The sequence below is a fragment of the Psammomys obesus genome, unplaced genomic scaffold (genome assembly GCF_907164565.1).
Source record: "Psammomys obesus unplaced genomic scaffold, mPsaObe1.curated_primary_1811, whole genome shotgun sequence".
Taxonomy (NCBI): Eukaryota; Metazoa; Chordata; class Mammalia; order Rodentia; family Muridae; genus Psammomys; species Psammomys obesus.
In genome coordinates, this window is record NW_026594311.1 from 2,373,132 (window position 1) to 2,391,842 (window position 18,711).

Here is an 18,711-nt window from a genome sequence, read left to right on the forward strand (position 1 = left end):
TGTGTGTGTGTGTGTGTGTGTGTGTGTGTGTGTGTGTGTGTGTGTGTTGTGTGTGTTCCGTCCTCATGCATGTCTATACATCAGCTGTATGTCTGGTGCCCATGGAGGCCAGAAGAAGGCATGAATCCCCTCGTCTGGAGTTACAGATGGCTACAAGCCACTAGCAGGATGCTGAGCATTGAACCCGGGCCCTCTGTAGGAACAGTCAGTGCTCTTAACCACTGAGCAATCTCTCCAGCCATCATCATGCCTTATTTTATAAATCAGGAAGACAGTGACACTGTGTCCATTTTATTATTTTACTATTTTATCAGTTTTGAGACAAGGTCTCACGAATCCAGCCTCAACCTTAATTTGTAGCTGAAAGTGACCTTGAACTTCTGATCCTTCTGCCTTCCCCTCCCAAGTGCAAGGCTTTCAGGAATGTGCTGCCACACCAGGTTTTATGAGGACCTGGGGTCAAACTCCAGGCTTTATGTAGGCCTGGCAAACACAGCTGAGCTGCATCATCAGCCATTCCTTACCTCATTTTTACGTTTCTTAATGCCTGAGACATTTCATGTAGAGGGGAGGCCTCCAAAATAAAAAGCTATGTAGAACTTTTTGTCTTTTTGTTTTCTTTGGTTTTGTTGTCCTGGGGGCTGCGCCTAGACAGCCTGTGCTAGGCAAGCGCCCTACTCCTGGCTACACCCTGGCCCCTCAGCTGAGCAAGGCAGCACACACGATTTTCATGTCGGCACTCAGGAGGCAGGGGCAGGTGGATTTCTCTAAGTTCCTGGCCAGTTAGGGCTACATGGTGAGACTCTCTCTGTCTCTGTCTCTCTCCCTCCCTCCCTCTTTCTCTCTCTCTCTCACACGCACAATTTCAGGTACAGCAAGAGGTCATGGGAATGACGGGACGTGGCCTTTCCGTTCCACAGAGGCACTTAACAGTTGACCTGACACGGCCGGCAAGAAGACACTGCTGAGGCTGCAGGCTGCCTGTGAGAACAGGAGGATGCAGCCAGCGCAGGCTCCCCACGAGCTGGATGAGAGGGGCTGAGGAAGGAACCTTTAACAAGGGTCTATACTAGGTGCCTCTGGATTCACCTCAAAGTGGGGAAGACCTCTCATTCCCCTCTCCTGTCACCTCCGAATTTACCTAAGGAAGAGCTCATCACTGTTAACTGACCTAGGACAAGGACACAGATGGGGACCTCTTCCTACAGAAGAGCACATGTGAGGAGCAGCTGCTCTCTTCTGGCTGGCTGGGGACTCAAATGGTCTTCCCTGGCCTTAGGAGCTACATAGTCCTGAGTGAGGATTCAGGAGGAAGGAGTAGTCTGCCCAGATCCAATCACTGAAGAAGGAATTCTTCATATGGCTTAAACTAACCCACTGGAGGCCCACCCTCTGGAAGGGGTCCCTAAGGTGAAGGGGGAGGGAGGGAGGCTAGACAGAGAAAGGTTAGCTTGGGGCAGAAAAATAACAATTAGAGGGAAGGCAAAGGATGAGAGACACTGGGTGGGGATTATAGGAGTCCGGCGTGTGTGGTGCTGATGTCGCCTGCCTGCGGCTTCCAGGAGCTTTTCTATGGAGCTGCAGCACTACGGCAATATCTCGAGTGCATCTCTTCTCTGATCTTATGGCACTGGAGTCTGGTCCCACTGAGTACCTGCTCCTCCAGCAAGGGACCGTTTTGTTTGTTTGTTTTGTTTTGTTTTGTTTGAGACAGGGTCTCATGTAACTCTGGCTGGCCTGGAATTTGCTCTGTAGACCAGGCTGGCCCTGAACTCAGAGATCTTCCTGCCTCTGCCTCTGTGATTAAGGTATGCATCACAATGCGTTCCTCCCTCTTCCTCCCTCCCCCCTCCATCTACATACACAAACACATGTGCATACCTACTTACACATGTGTACCATGGAGCCAGAGGTCAATTTACTACAGTTGGTTCTCCCTTCCACCCTCTGGGCTCCAGACATTGGATTTAGGTCATCAGACTTAGCAGCAAACACCTGTGCCCAATGAATCCTCTCACCAGCGACCCCAGAGCGGAACTTCCAAAGATGAAGAACTGTCTTGAATCACAGGGAGTTAGCATGGGGAAACGGGGTGCTTACTGTTTAAAGTGTTCCAAACATACCTTGACCTTTGATCCCAAAAGGTGGCACAAACTCCCGGATTCTAGCCCACTTTCGAAAGGAGTCATCCAGGAACATGGGTGCTGGCTTGGAGAACCTGGAACAGAGCAACAGCGCAATACGCTACAGTGCCGGTTGGCTCTTCGGTCCATTGCCTTGACGACGGGTCTGTGAGCCACCCTCCACCTTCTTGTACAACCTCTCCCCCCACCCCCGACTCCCTCCAGCCTGTCAGCTGGGCAGTTGCTGATTTAATTGAGTAGAACTTGAATCTGAGAAGGCAGGCCTGGTCGGTCTTTATTTGGCTGTGGAAGTGGGGAGACAAGATCTGCTCAGCCAGGATTAACGTCTGAGAGTTGCAAGCTCTCAGGAAGGTTATCCAGGCACCCATCTCCGCTCCCTGTTGCCTACTATGTTCCTCCAACCTGGGAACACGGGATAAGACGGTGCCAGCGGAGCACAAAAGCATCCAAAAATCCAGCCAGTACTGGGAGACAGGATGCAGGAGAGGATTCTGGGAGTCAGACCACCCAGGATGAGGAGGAAGGCAAATTCATGATGACACAGCAAAGTGGGAAGAGTACCAGAGGAAGGATTTTGCTAGAGAAGAAAATGAAAAAGCAGTTCTGTGACTAGGGTGCAGGGCTGAGAGGAGAGGTCAGAGCAGCCAGAACTGGGGTATACTTGTTGGTGCACCCTAAGTTCCTGTGGAGGTGGGGAAGTGACTCACAGCGTCTAAGGACATTCACTTGGGCCCACAGGAAAAATGGAAAGGAAAGGAGAAAGACAGAAGGGAGGGGAGAGAGGGGTAAGGAAGGAGGAAGGGGGAGGGAGGGAGGGAGGGAGGGAGGGAGGGAGGGAGGGAGGGAGAAGGGACACTGAGCAGAGAGGAGGATGGCAGAATATTCCTCTTCCTGGGCAGGTCAGGCTTGAGGCTTGGGCACGACTGTGCAGATCATAAGAAATGTAAGGGGAAGTGAGGGACAGGGGGCAATGACGTAGGAGGACTCAAGCTCTTTGGAGATGCTTGGGAGACATCCTGGTTGGAGACCTTTCACTGGCTGGTGGCCTTGGAGGTGGCCATCACACTGACTGTGCTGAGAACTCCAACCGTGGGGAGGCCTCGGCCTCGGTGACAGTGATGATGTCGACGCCTAGGCTCCAGTGACTATGCACCTTTGCCTCTGACTCAACTCCTGTAAGCCCACTGCATAGCAGGAGGCTCCAGGAAAGCGCCCCCCTGCAACCCACCCCTGCCAAGAAGCTAGAACATTCTTGCCTCACACACTATAACCTTAAGCATCCATTTCTCACCTCAATCATCACTAAATCCATAATTCTACCACCCCAAAAGGAATAAGCTAAACAATCACCCAGAGGCCTAAGATCATGAGAGACTATGACACAAACTCGAAAGGGATGGGAAGGAAGCACAGTTCGGCTCCCTCCCCCATCATTTGTCATGGAGATGGCCACAGTCGCAGCCCTGACAGTCCGTGTCTAACACTCCCCTTCAGACTTGTTGGTCCCAGCAGTGGCCACTTCCCTTTGTGTACAAACTCAATTTCTCACATACAAAAATCCAAACAAATTGCTAGCATATTTGAGACTTTACTGGAGGCAAGGATCGTGGCCAAGGCTTACGAGCAGCAGCAAATGGGGACAAGGTCTCTGGATGCTCCAAGAGCTGGCCGTTCTGTCTCAGCATTGACCCTACAGACATTTTGTAATGTTTCTGAGTAAAGCTCAGATAGGAATTTATCAGCTTCGCCATATGTGTGGGATGCCGTATGCTAATAAAAATCTCAGATCTGGCTGAGTGATGTAGATGGATTTTTTTTCCCTTCTCCCTTTTTTGTACCCCAGACTATTAGAGTTTATTATAATAATTCCTACTCTTAAGAACCCTGCGTGTTGGGGGCTGAAGGGCTGGCTTAGTGGTTAAGAGAGCTTGCAGCTTTTCCGGAGGACCGGAGTTCAGTTCTCAGCACTCACCAGGTGGCTCACAGCCACCTTTGACTCCAGCTCCGGGGTATCCCAGGCCCTCGTTTAGCCTTCACAGGCACCCACACACACATGATGTACACACATATAAATAAAAATAAACACTTTTTTTTTCTTTTTGAGATGGGTTCCCACTTCGTAGCCCTGACTGGTCTTCATCTCCCAGAGATCCTCTACTTCCTAAACACTGGGATTAAAGGCATGTGCTACCACACCCAGCAACACCTTAGTTTTAAAAACACGAACTTTCTTCCTATGTGGTCTACGTTTGCTTTTACTCTGTCTATGAGTGTAGGTCTAGTAACAGAGGAGTAGCTCTGTCTCTCTCTGTGTGTGGTACACAGACATGTGTGGAGGCGGAAGTTAACAACGGTCTTCCCTCACCGTTCTCCACCTTATTTATTTATTTATTTGAGGCGGAGTCTATGAATCTGGAGCTATACTGGCTAGCTAGTGAGCCCTAGGGATCCGCCTGTCTGCCTTCCCGGTTCTGGGATGACAGGCACGCTGTTTCAGCTTTGTGTGTGTGTGTGGCCTGCAGTATGAGTTAATTTTGGGAAACGGGCAGGCAAGCACACAGGTACCACAGCCCACGCCTCGACGCAGTCACCCCTTTCGGCACGTATCAACACTGATGATCCCTCGTGAATATATATGATTTCGTAAACCGCTTTGTAGACTGCCTTTCTCTTAATTCACAGAGTCCGGACCCAACCACAAAACCTGGAAGCTGTTGGTAATGGGACCCATTTCAGGCCCCTAAAGTGAAAAGGAAAAGAAGAGACAAGTGAAAATGTGACCAAAAAAAGTGAGAGTTGCCAAATTAATTAAGAGTCAAAGAAGGTTCCCAGGACAGACTGGAAAAATGCATTAAATGGGCCAGATAAGACCTCGTAAAGAACATCCGTTTTGAGTGTGTAACCAACTTCTTTCCTGCATTTATGATGCTTTCAAACCCTTACCACTCCACCTTGTTCTTTTATTGGGCCCTTGTGTTTCAGGCTTACTCTGTAGCCTCTTTTTATCTCCCTTCAAAGAACGAGAGCCTGCCTCCTCTAGCGTTTCTTAAGGCTGGTAGGTGCACCCCTTCACAAACAGTCCTCCTCCCTCCTCCCTCCCCTCGGAGTGTATACACTCTTTTTATTTTTAGTTTTCCAGACAGGGTTTCTCTGTGTGGCCCTGGCTGTCCTGGAACTTGCTCTGTAGACCAGGATGGCCTCAAACTCACAGAGAGCCATTTGCCTCTGCCTCCCAAGTGCTGGAATTATTAAAAGCATGTGTCACCACACCCAGCCTGGCTCTTTTTTTTTTCCTTTCTTTTTTTTATGATTTACTTTGTATATGAACACTCTGTTTCATGCACACCAGAAGAGGGAATCAGAGTCAATTACAGATGGTTGTTGGCCAACATGTGGTTGCTGGAATTGAACTCAGGTCCTCTGGAAGAGCAGTCAGGGCTCTTAACCCCTGAGCCATCTCTCCAGCCCCTGGCTCTTTTTTCTTAAAAAACTGTTTATTTTTATTGTTAATTATATGTGTGCTTGTGTGTTTCTGTGTGGGCATGTGTGTGTGAGTACAGGTCCCTGCGGAGGCCAGAAGTGCTGGGTCCCCGGACCTGGGGTTATAGGTGATTATAAGCCACTCAGTGTAGGCGCTGGAAGCTGAAATCAAGTTGCCCATAAGAGCACTGTGGGTTCTCAACCAAAGGGCCATCTCTCCAGCCCATTTCTCTTTGCTGTTAAGTTGGGCTCCTTTCTACTAACATCAACACATTTAGTTGTTTCAGCCTAACATGTACACACAGGAAACACACACATACTTGCACCCACACATGCGTGCACTCAAGCGCACGCACACACACACCCGACATTTTCAGAATAGTACCAGCATCACTACTCACACTAAATCTAAAAAAAAAAAAAAAAAAAGATTTAACGTTTACCTACCGAGCCATCTCTCGGGCCCTACTCACTCTGTCTTTACTAAAACCAACGTCATCTTCTTTTGCGTTTCTCTTCTGCCTTAGCTGCCTTATGTAGCACAAGTGTAGACACTGGCTTTGCTTTTGCCACCTGAAATAACTGATCTGAGCTGAATTCTCGAGTAACCCCGGGTTACGTTTTGTCTCATTTTGCTTTACAGGGACGGCTTTCCTCTCACCTGAGTCAAGTTTTGTCCTTTGATGTCATAAAGCTCTGTACGGTTCCCAAATTAGGTCCACAAAGTAACACATGCAGAGAAGGCCCGCGTTCACCTGTGCCCATCGCTTTTCATCACTGCTGTTCCCACATGGTTCCTCTCCTCTTCCTCCTCCTCTTTCTCTTCACCCTCTTCCCCTTCTCTTCCTCCTTCTGCCAACTTGAAGGCTCCTGCCTCAGCTTCCTAAATGTTGGAATTACAGATATAAGCCATTCCATTCCCAGAGTGACGCACTGTACGCGTTTGGACTACTGATTTAGAGCATAAGCCATGTACCCTGGCGTCCCCATACGCTGGCAGTTAGGTACCCTGTACAATACAGTCAGCCCTTTGTTTATACCATTATAAAATGGTTCCAACAACAACGGCCAGCAAGAGCTTCATATTTTTTCCCCCTATCTTTTGGAGACATCGCCCAGGCTAGCCCCCAGCCCATGACCCTCATGCTTTAGACTCCTGGGTGCTGAGATTCCAGGCTTTTGCCAGCACACCTGGCCCATCTATCTTTTCTGTTTGCCAAAAAGGAGATCCCAGGACTGTGTGGACTGAACCAAACAGAAACCGTGCCTGTGCTCCGTATGGCCACACTGTCCTCCACAGGGACTGTGACGTCTCGTGACACCCACCAGCAATACGTAAAGCCCCACTCCCCAGCCGCTGCAGTGAAAGAGGACAGTGTTAAACTTTAGTCTGCCAGCCTGGTAGCAAAGAGATGACATCTCGCTGTCATTTTACTTATTATTTATTTCGGGGTTTTAAAAATAACTTTGTTACTTTATGTGTGAGGGTCAGCATGGATGTCTATACACCACATGCATGCCTGCTGCCCACAGAGGCCAGAAGATGGTGCTGGGTCCCCTGGGACTGTAGTTACAGGTGGTTGTGAGCTGTCGTGTAGATGTTGGGATTTGAACCTGGGTCCTCTGGAGGAGCAGCCGGTGCTCTTAACCACGGAGCCATCTCCAGCTCCGTCTTTCTCACATTTAAATGTGATCCATCTTGGCTGGTGTAAAGACTGGACCCATTTAATCTATTTCTACAGAGTCTATCAGAAGACTCTGTCTTCCTTGGGACTATGCTGTAGCCCTTGACCCTTAGGTGCCGTGTGCATGAGTGTGCATGTGTGTCCTGGTTTCCCCTTTCTGTACCACTGACTTCAGCTGTACAAATTCAAGGACAGTCCACATTGGTCCCTCAGTTCAGCTTGCATTAGCTTGCAGCCTTCTTTCCTTAGCCCTACACAGGCCTTCCTGGTTGGAGGGCCGGAGTTTTGGGGTGTGCAGCAGGATGTGGCACACCCTACACTGTTGGCCTCTTCTTCCCTTAGGGCTCCCAGGAGAGGAGGCAGATGCTGGGAGTTACCGTCATCACAGCCAACCGCACGTCCATTTCCCCGCCACCACCTGCACCACCTAAATCTACTCTGCCAGGCTGACCATAAACCAGCTACACAGGCGCTGAAGACGCAGCATCTCTGTCACCTTGCATGCAAACCCAGCTCTGCTCATCATTTTCAGGAACACCAGTGTCCTGAAGGCTTCTAGAGAACTCAGTTCTAGCCACCCTCGTCTCTACTCCACGAAGGCCTCCGTTTCTCAGCGGCAGGCTGGAATCTCTCTCACTCTGAAACACTGATCCGCAACACTCGGATCAGCACTCACCCTCCTAAGGTTCCGTTTTCTCTTGTCTTTTGTGTTTGTCACTCCTGGGCCTCTTGGTTTCCATACACACTTCTAGTCTATTGCCTTCCTGGCTGGAACCCATATCCGTGTCTTCAGCGCCTCTCTGCTCAGGGGCACCTGCCTCTCCCCTGCTCCCTTTGTCTTTCTGGTACCACTCGTGAGGCAAAACCTAACCAGAGATTAATCTCACTCACAGCTTTATACCTTTTGTCATGGTATGGGACCAGCAAGGAATTTCATCCATAACTTTCCCCCTTTTAACAGAATACCCAGATGAACACACCCACATACACCCACATAAACACATATACATAAACACATATATCTGCATACAGACACACACACATATACACCAGGATGAGCACATACACATGAACGCATACATCTGCACATAGAGCATACAGACGAACACACACACATATAATCTACCCGCAGATGAGCACCTGCACCTGCACACAGATTGAGCACATACATCTGCACAAAGATGAGCACGCATACACACATACACACTGGGAGGACGCCACCACCACGTCATAGATTTGCTCCTCGGCTTTGCGCAGTACTTTTTCCAAACATGCTCCACAAGCTCTCTGACTTTCCCGGCTTCCTTGGGCAGAATCTGTCTCCCCGCAGATGGGAAAGACTGTCAGATGGGAGCTCCATCAGCTCCTGGCTTCCCAGACTCCGGCAGTGTCTTCACCTGCTTCCTTATCTGACCCCTCTGCCACCCAAGCTGGTGCTGCCATCGTGCTGCAGACTCCGTCCCTGCTTCACAGATCTTCACATGAGAGAAACATCAGTCGACTTTTCTTCCTTTTTTAAAATGGTTTCTAAAAAGTGTTTTTAAATTACGTTTGTGGGCTGGAGAGAGGGCTTGGTGGTTGACAGCACTGGCCGCTCTTGCCAGGTTCGGATCTTAGCTCACAACCATCTGCAGCTCCAGGAGAACCCACACCCTCTTCCGGGCTCAGTGGGCACCAGACACAGACGCACGGTACCACATCCATACACATAAAAATGCATTTTAAAATAATGTTTATTTATATATATTTTGTGTGTACACATGCGCCGTGTGTCGGTCGGAGAACAACTGTGGGAGCCAGTTCTCTTCTTCTACCACGCGGGTCCTGGGGATCGAACTCAGATCCCCGGGCTTGACAGCAGCCACCTTCACCCACTGCGCCATCGCGCCGGGCCCTGAACAGACTGTCCTGACCACGTTACCCTTTTAGCTACAGACATCTTATCCCTACAACTTTTAGAAAGAACAGAGAGAATTCTGTCCCCATTCATCTTTCAACCTCACGCCATCTGTACTTGAGCCCTGAGACCACTGCTCTCCGGGTCACCCCTGTGGCTCCCTGAACACACCGGTCCTCAAGCATTTACCTGTGCCCTCTCTCTGCTTTCCACACATGGCCCTCCTCAAGCCCCCAGACCTTGCTTCTCTATTGACCTGGAGTTTTCTGTTTCTGTTCTTTTTAAACTTAAACGATGTTTCCTCTAGAAAACCTTCCCTGGGCTCCCCCAGGTAGGCTTGCCCTTTTCTCACTGGCACTTTTATTGGGCTCCTGTGAGGTGGCTCGGAGCTGGGGAGGCCTTGGAAGCTGAGCCAGGGGGTGCAAACAACAGGAAGTGTGGGGGCGGGTGATGATGAGGGTGGGGTGTGTGTGTGCTGTCAACTCTGGAGGTGGCCTGTGGTAGAAAATCTCATACAACACCTGGAACAGCAGCCAGGGGCAGTGTGCCAATGGGGGTCTTGAACAGAAAGGTGGTGGTGGCCTTTTAGGGGCGGGGGGCAGGGGAGGGGAGGGTGTGTGACTGAGGAATGACTGGCCGGGGCATCAGCAGTGTGCGGGGCCTGGCCTGTTTGCCCTGGCCTAGTGGGTAACAGGGCAGGGTGGGGCAGGCTCTAACAGACAGGTCCCAGCCCGCCAGCCCTGCCAGAGCCCCAGCACTCGGAGGGAGCCTCAGGATCGGGTTCCAGAAGGGTGTGTGAGTGCGTGAGAAGGTGCAACGGAAGGAGGAGTCGGAAGTTGTTCAGGGGCCTGCCTGTTATTTTCCCTTAGATCCAAGAGCCCCAGTAGTTTGGGGACTTGGGGCCCTAGAAGGGCGCTAACGGAAGGTTAGTTTGACCTGGCAAGCCAGGACCCAAGAGGATGCCTTGCTGTCCAGTGTTCACTTTGGGATAGGACTACGGTGAGGTATCAAGGTCGGCCTGACGGCCAGGGATGATAACATGGGACCCCCTTAAGGGAGTCTCCAGCTCAGCAGTGTGCCTGAGGTGCAGTGAGGAAAGTGAACAACCTGGACCTGGCCTCTGCCTAAAACTCTTCAATAAAAGTATGTTATTCAGCGTATATATGTCTGTGTGTGTGTGTGTGCGCACGCGCGCGTGCACCCATATCACAGCCCATTTCTGGAGAACAGAGAATGTATAGGGGTCAGTTATTTTGTCCCACTACAATGGCTCCTGGGATTAGAACTCAGGTAGTCAGGATTGGCAGCAAGCAGCTTTATTCTGCTGAGCCATCTTACCAGCTCAATCTGGAACACTTTCTAAGGCTCTTTTGATCTCTAGCCCATGCCTAGAGGTCAACAGAAAATTTGACTGAGTCCCAGGTTTTTTTAATTATTTATTTTTATTTTATGTGCATTGGTGTTTTGCCTGAAATCATGTCTGTGGGAGGGTTCCCAGTCCCCTGGAACTGGAAATTACAGACAGCTGTGAGCTGCCATGTGGGTGCTGGGAATCGAACCCTGGTCTTCTGGAAGAGCAGCCAGTGCTCTCAACCCCTGAGCCATCTTTCCAGCCCCAAGACTGAGTCCTACTATCATAATGAGTGATGGGTTATGCGTGGACACCAACTTAGGCTTATGGCTCATACTTACTGCCACTCCCCAGCCACCTTCTATCCACACAGAAAAGGTTCCTTTGCATGTGGGCTTGCTGGCTCAGCACTCCGGCCAGCTTCAGCTCTGTGTGTGTGCCTGTTGGGTGGCTTGCCTTTTAGCCACTTCTGGAAATAAACTGCAAAGCACAGAAAGCACAAGAAGGCAGAACCTTGCAGCGAGGGCTTGGACCAGTGATCACAGTGCATTGCCCGTTAGACTCGGATGTAGGCTTTGTCCTAACCCTAGCATAAAAATGAGATTCATCCAGCAGGGAAAAAGCCAGACCCCACAGAGCCGCCTTTCGAGGACCTACAGTCAGAAGGGTGGGTACACAAAACAGAGGGGACCCGAGATTTCTAAGGCCTACCTGGTCTTGTTTAGGATTTAATCACCGCAACCACCATAAAGAACCTTACACAGTGAGATGCTGGGATATGTCTAAGTGAGGAAGATAAATGTTTTCTAAATCCCTTGTCATGCTTAGGCCTTGCTGCCCTCCCCCACGGGAAAGCAAGTGTCTGAGGAGAATAGATGTTAAATCTTTTGGATAGGGGGGCATACACTCTTAGGAAGCTCAGAGGTAAAGAAAGAGACAGATGGTAGGTGCCAACCCCAAGTACGATTGCACACGAAGCTCCTTTCTCCACAGCTTAGTCAGGACTAGGTGGAGCTGCAGAATGCATCTCTGCTTCTTGATTCTAGGTTGTGGGCCCAGGGGTAGCTGAGAGCATAAAGGTACATTAGTCCTGGACCTTAGCACAGAAGCTAAAGGCAGAGACAAGGAAACAGTCACAGGGCAATACATCTCCAGAGCCTATATTTTGGCATGTATTTTGGACACAAAGGTTATAGACCAAATTGGGCATACAGGAAAGATTTCTTGAAAGGAGATGATGACTAAACTGGGCTGGGCTTTGAGTGACAAGCAGTCATGAGCCTGGCAGAGAACGCTGGGGAGGGAGGTTGAGCAGCCAGGTACTATAGACAAATGCCCTGAGGGAAGGAAACCATAGCAACCATTCCTTCAAGGTGAGGCTGGGCAGACTGAAGCAGTGTCTACCCAGGGAGGAGATCAGCTTGAGTCCAGCTCCCAGGAAATCTGCCCTCTGGTCCCACCCAGGTCGGTAGAGTAGTGCAAACGGAAGGAAGGAGTGAGCAAGTGCTTTCTGACTGGGAGCAGTAATGTGGAGGTGCCGACACAGTACAAGGGATAGGCTGGGCAGGCATTTGTCAGAGCTGCAGGGCTGGCCTGACCCCTCCACCGCCCCCAGGCGGTGTCAGAATGTTTCAAGCTGCAGTCACTGGAAACTTTGGATGCTCAGTTCAGGGTCTCTCTTACTGGTGCTTTGAAGGGGATGTTTACATTTCAGTCCCTTTTTGTTGTGATGACATTCTGCTTTTCATCCCAGATGGCCCTGCTTGAGCATATACGCATGCACACATGCACAGACACACACATGCACAGACACACACATGCACATCAAATACATAAATATAATTAAAAAAGAGTAGAAGGCTGGAGAGATGGCTCAGCAGTTAAGAACACTTGTTGCTCTTACCAAGGGCCTTGGTTTGGTCTCAGTACCTACAGAGCAACTTACAACCAGGTTCCAGGGGATCAGATGACTCTTTGGACCTCTAAGGGCACGAGGCACACACATAATATACGTGCAGTCGAAACACTCATACACATAAAATAAAACAAGTTAAAAATTATTCTTAAAAAGGATGATGCATTTAGATGCCAGGGGAGGTAAGAGGTTTATTTATCTCTCTAAAGATCACAAAAGCCTAGAAGAGAAGTTGGACAAACTATAGCCTCTTGGCCAGCTGTCTGTTCCCATAAACAAAGTTTTATTGGAACGTGGCCATGCCATTCATTTCTACAACAGTCTGTGGCTGCTTTCACGCTCCAACCATGGAGCCAAACAGTTGTGGCAGAGACTATCTAGACCAAATACAGCCTAAGTTTGCCAAAGCCAAATATAGCTGCTGTCTGGCCCTTTTGGCAAAAATGCTGGCTTAGCAGTGCTGGAGCCATCTTGCAGCTACATGGACAAAGCGCTCATCTGAGGATGCCCAGGATAAAGCAGAAACAAGGTGCAGGCTGAAGTGGGCCGGGAAGTCTAGCGACTGGGCTTAGTCATCTAGATGGACACATTTCCTCTTGGCTTGGATGAGTCTGATGTGGGATTCCAGCAGCGGCGGCTGCTCCCTTGAAGTCAGAGTTTCAACACTCCCCAGTCTGGTGTATGCTTGCAATCTAGCTCCTTTCTACCTCTAGTCCCAAGACATCTTGTCTTTCCTTCCTTCCGCTTGGCTCTGACTTTTTCTTTTCTTTTCTTTTTTTGAGACAGGATTTCTCTGTGTAGACTTGGCTGTCCTGGACTAGCTTTGTAGACCAGGCTGGCCGCGAACTCACAGAGATCCAACTGTCACTCCCGCTCCCCTGCCCCCTCCCCCTAAATGCTGGGATTAAAGGTGTAAGCCATCGTGCCCAGCTCACACTTGGCTTCTTAATGTGAATTCTGGGCACTTAACTCAGGCCATCATGCTTATGAGGCAAACCCTTTACGGAATGAGCTAGAGCCCCTCATGATCATTTTGGTCCCCCTGTTTCAAAGGGCTAGATTTCAGTGATATCTCCGTTCCTGAGGTCCGAAATGCTGCCGGTGACTGCCTTCGCCTACAGAGGGACTGTGGCTACATCTGTGTCCAGACAGGCTGGAGCCACAGCCTGACATGTATGACAGGCAAGGAGGCCTGTGCTGAAGGAGGAGAGGAGAGGCTGTGCCAGAGGCCCTCTAGGGCCAGTGTCTGAGCTCCCGCTGACAGGTTCCCAGTACCTCTGCTGACAGCCTGTAGTTGCAGGGAGTTGCAGGGCAGAATAGAGAGCTTGGTAGTTGCAGGGCAGAATAGAGAGCTTGGTAGTTGCTCCTACCCAGGGAGAACCCGAACGATGGCCAGACTGTCTACCCAAGTCACAGAACCCAGAGGCCATGATACAGTCCTACCGATTTCCAGAATCTACCACCTGCCTCTCCAATACGCTTTGTGTGTTATCCCAGGTGTCCTGCTGGTCACTGGGAACATGCCGCAAAGAACTCAATCCCTGTCTTTGCAGACTGAGGCAGAGAGGTAGAGAGGCAGCTGTGAAATACAAAAGGCACACAGCTAACGGCGAACAGCCCCTGAGCACTTCCTGTGTCCCGGGTCCTATGCCGAGAACTCCGCACGGCATTCTCTTATTTAATCAGTGCAGTGACTTCATGAGCCACTATTTATAGCCACATTCTAACTTGCATTGCTTGTGGGAACAGATGAAAGTCAGTGGTCCCCTAGGGGAACACAATGCTGGGGCTGGAGAGAGGGCAGAACCACAACTGCAGGACTAGAAGAGACAGAGAAGGGGGAAAAGAGAGAAGAGAGAGCCGCGGCGGCCACTTTTTGAAGAGCAGAGATGGGGGAGACAGAAGTGGATCTACAGAGTGAGGCCGGATGAGAAGAATGGCATGTCTGCATTCCAAGGGGAAGAAGACAAATTTGATGAAAGAAGGGGTGTGGGGGACGGAAGGTGACAGTGGAACGAAGGCCCTGGGGGGACCGTGCAGAAACACGTGCAGAGTATGAGGCAGGAGGATGTGAAGATGCTACCCTGACAGGTGGCCCTAGCAGCAGGGAGTAGCCGAGGGGATGTTCAGCGGATAGACTCTTCTCTGGGGGTCAGGAGTCAGGGGTCGGGGGAGTGTGGACCGCAGTGGCCTGTGGATGCTAAAGATCTACAACAGTCCCGTGACAAGCCAATCAGGGACAGGGAACTCTGTAGTGGTGTGGAGCAGTCCCAAGAGGCTGGGACCATGAAGCCACCGTGGCACTGGGGCTGGCGCTTGCTTGTGGCCAAGGCTAAGCTGCCCAGAAGCACACACAAAGGAAAAGTGGTCGGATGGGTTCAACCCAGTGTGGGGATTGCTGTGAGGCCAGGAGAGTAATGAGTTTAAGCAGCTGGCTAAACATGGAGGACCAGGGGCCTGGGGTGCTGGCAGTCATGGTGGGGAAGAAGGCCAGGCTAATGCTGTTGGTGAAGCCCCAAGCCAGGAGTCATTCGTTTTCGTTTTTTTCAGTGCTGCTTGCCCGGATCCTCGGATTCTACGGGGGGGATTGCCTGTTTTACACACAAATCCCTCTCGTGCCAGCTGGGTAGTGTTCCTTGGAGTCACTCTTGACTCATCTCTTTTTCTTGGCTGCTTCTCCTCCGGTTTATCAGCAAGTCCTGTTAGTGCTATCTCTGTTTAGTGTGTCCGCCCACTTGCCTTCCCCATGTACTACCGCCCTGTGTCGCTTGTCTACTGCAAGGGGAGACAGCCAGCTTCTACCCCTGCTCTCAGGCAGGCTCCGGTGGCCCTCCTGAAGCACCCATGTGACACTCGCTCCTCTGACAGGAGCCTTCTCGCTGAGGAAACCCAGCCACAGGCCACGGGGTAGGAGTCTCACCAACTCTCGTCATCCTTCCTTCCTGATCCCCTGTACCGACAGCCTCTGGCTGCCCTCAGGTGGAGCAAACTTTCCCCGTGTCTGGACCCTTCCCAGGGCTGGCTCTTGTGTGCTCAGATGCGCCTCTTTCTTTACAGAGGTCTTGTTGGGCTTACCATCTCAGTGTCCTCCTAGGCACAGATCACCAAATAAAGCCACCTAGCCCACGGCCTCTCCTCTCCCCTGGGCCCTTGCTTGTTATTATATGGAAACCTAATCTCTAGCTGAACTGCTGCATGGCCCAGCACCAGGGACTGTGCCTGGCATAGCAGATAAGATCTGATAGGGGAGGTCTGAGCTCCACTTTTGCCCAAATCTACAAAACCGCCTGTATCTGCTATACATCCCTCCCTTGACAAAATGGAGCAAGTCCTACCCTTCAAGATCAAGCTGTCCACACGCAATGCCTTCACATCCCATTCGGAGACGCTGCAGCGGCCTGTGGGCCTCAGTGTCCTCTCTGACCCAGGTTCCTGCTAGCTCCTGGTACTTCGGCCACACTCCTTGTTGCCTCAGGGCACTGACCTGTTTCCTTGGCCTGCAATGTTCTTCTAGATACACTCTGGCTTCACCTCCTCCCTCCTTCCAATCTTTACTCAGATCTCACAAGGGCAACCCTGACCCGGCTGCTCAACACAGAGCCTGTCTGCTCCTGTCACCCGGCCACACTCCTTTCCTTTCTCCCTCTGGTATTAACCTTGTCCTAGTTTGTGAGGTGACTTACTCATCACTGCTTGCCTTTTTCCTGCCAGAGCACAAACCTCACCCAGGAGGACTGTGAGATGGGCCATTCCAGGCCTGACAGCTCAGGGGGCCCGCTCTATATTCACAAATGGCTTTAGATGAGAAAGGCAGAAGGTGGCTTTGCCGCACACAGGAGACAAAGCATGACTACAGGAGCCCAGTCGAGTGACCACTGAACAAGGCATGCCAACTCACCAAGGGCTGGGGATCTAAGTGACAGGCTAGAGCATGGCAGGAGCGGGGACACGGCTCAGCTGACACTGATAGCAGCTCAGATGTCCTGCTTTCAGTCCTGGCCTCCAGAGCCATGAAAGAGGAACCTTTTAGAGCAGCCTTGGGAACCCAACACAGGCACACCACTCTCTGATATGGTCTAGAGAAAGGGAGTCACAGCTGTTTATTTTCTTCTGCTCAGGGACGATACAGATGACAAAGAATTAGCACAGGCTGTCCTCTGAGAAGAGGAGACCTACCTTCAAAAGAGAGGGCCAAGATGGAGGCCTGGAGACAGGCAATCCTTGCCAATTATCATCTACTCTGCAATCTCTTGTTGCCTATGGTGTAAGGAAGAATGTGGGGGAGGGAGGAAGACCAGAGAGTGTGAGCGGTCAGACACCAGACATCCAGGTTCCTCTGCTGAGCCGGTGGCTGCTAGGGGCACACTTACCCAGCCACACCCTGAGCATCTTACCCATGGGGCCTGTGGGGGCTTACCAAATAAGAGATGTGCCACCCCCATACCCTATACCCAGCTCTCATCTTTCCCTCCCTCTCCCTCTCTCAGCGGTAGGCATCCAAACTGCAAGGTGAGGGGCAAGCATGTGCTACCAACTGCGGCTAGAGCCTTGAGGCGGTCTTCGGGGAAGAAGGGAGGGTATGTTTCTCGTGCAGGAGCTCCTGTCCCAGGGGACCAGGTTACATCACACTCCCATGATGCCGGGTCACATCATGCTCTGCGTTACTGCCCCGCGTCACTGCCCCAGGGCGGCAACCCGTGAGTGCAGGCTGCTCCTGGGATTTCCCACGCAGGCTCCCTTCTGGACTGGGCTCCTAGCAGAGAATTCTGGCTGCCTTCCGGGCCCAGGGCTCCAGCGTGGTGGCTGATTTTGGGTGGGGGGCTACGGCGATAGAACTGCTTCTTTCATAATGTCAGATCAGTCACAGAGTGGCATGGCAGGAGCTGGTGACAGCTGGAGGATTTGCTGTCTCAGTGTTAGGGAGACTGTTCTACGGTGACACAGGCACGGCTCTCCTACCACCTCAGGCCCTCCTCAGCCTCTACCTATGTCTAGCTCTGCATACCCGAGATGACCCTGTTTTTGTTTGCTTGTTTTGTTCTTGAGACAGGGTCTTACTATGTAGTCCTGGCTGTTCTGGAACTCGCTCTGTAGACCAGGCTGGCCTCAGACTCACAGCGATCCGCACACCTTTGCCTCCTGAGTGCTAGGATTAAAGGTGTGTGCCACCACACCCAGTTTACGGGGGTGGGGAGTAAGCTATTTTTGAACTCATTTGGCTGGTCATTTCCCTCTCTCCCTCCTGCAAAGGATAGGATTCAGGACCCTGTGTAAGCCAACCATGTGCTCCATTTATACCACATCCTTCTATACCACATCCCCGAGACCTAGAACAGCGCTCAGTATACTGTGGACCCTGTGCATGGGACAAAGGCCTGTCATGGTCATAAACTACAGGGCTATAGCATTTGATTTCTGTATCCGCATCCACCATCGGTAGCTTCCCCATTCCTTGCTTCAATCTGCACCTTGTGACTATCCTTCCATCCGGGACTAGAGATTTACTCCGAGTCATTCTAGCCACAGAGCAGCTAGCTACCCAGGACACGCACGGCCAACCCTAGTAGGGATAAATGTCCTGGAAATGAGCAAGCCCCAGGCAATCTTGTCTCCTCTTTGCAAGCCTTGATACTGGGTCATGTGTCCACACCGCCTCCTTGATGTCCACAGTGTGTCTCCCACATTATAGCTAAGGCCCCACTTCTGATTCCTATTTGTGTTCTCTCTCTTCCCTTCTTCCTCTCTCCCTCCTCCCCATTCCGAATCTTGACCTCCCTGAAAGCCTTGAGCCTCCGTGACCACAAACCAACAATGACTCATGTGTTTAGTCAAGTCCGTCACCCCCTTCTTAGCAGGTGTGTCTCCTCTTGGTTGTAGGCTCTGTCAATATTAAAATGAGGGATGGGCTCTGAAAACAGTTGCTATCAGTCTCAATACTGACAGTGTCCTCCCTTCTCAAAAAGTGGGAAACGGGAGAGGTTTCCATCTGAACACAGAAACTGGGAACCTGAAGGCGGATGTGCCTAGACCTCATCTATTCCAGGGATGTGCTTTCCCTTACCTGTTCCAGCCACTTACTCCTGGCTCTGTCCTGGGCTAGGTCACTACTGATAACTGGAGCCCTCTCTGGGATCAATCTCCAGCTCCCACTGTGCAGGGAGCTCACCCATTCTCACAGCTGTGCCTGGGATCACCCACCATCTTTCCCGTGTCCTCTTCGGCAGGCTTGCTGCAGTTCT

The 18,711-nt window shown here is 51.1% G+C and overlaps 1 protein-coding gene across 7 annotated transcripts in view; it reads right to left on the reverse strand.

Annotated features, from left to right (window-relative positions):
* St3gal3 (ST3 beta-galactoside alpha-2,3-sialyltransferase 3) overlaps positions 1-18,711 on the reverse strand; it is a 194,693-nt gene that overhangs the window by 27,112 nt on the left and 148,870 nt on the right. For all 7 annotated transcript variants that reach the window (XM_055618409.1, XM_055618410.1, XM_055618408.1 and 4 more), the window contains one exon: positions 2,124-2,218. In XM_055618409.1, coding sequence (XP_055474384.1) covers positions 2,124-2,218 — 95 coding nt within the window. The remainder of the gene's footprint in view (positions 1-2,123; positions 2,219-18,711) is intronic.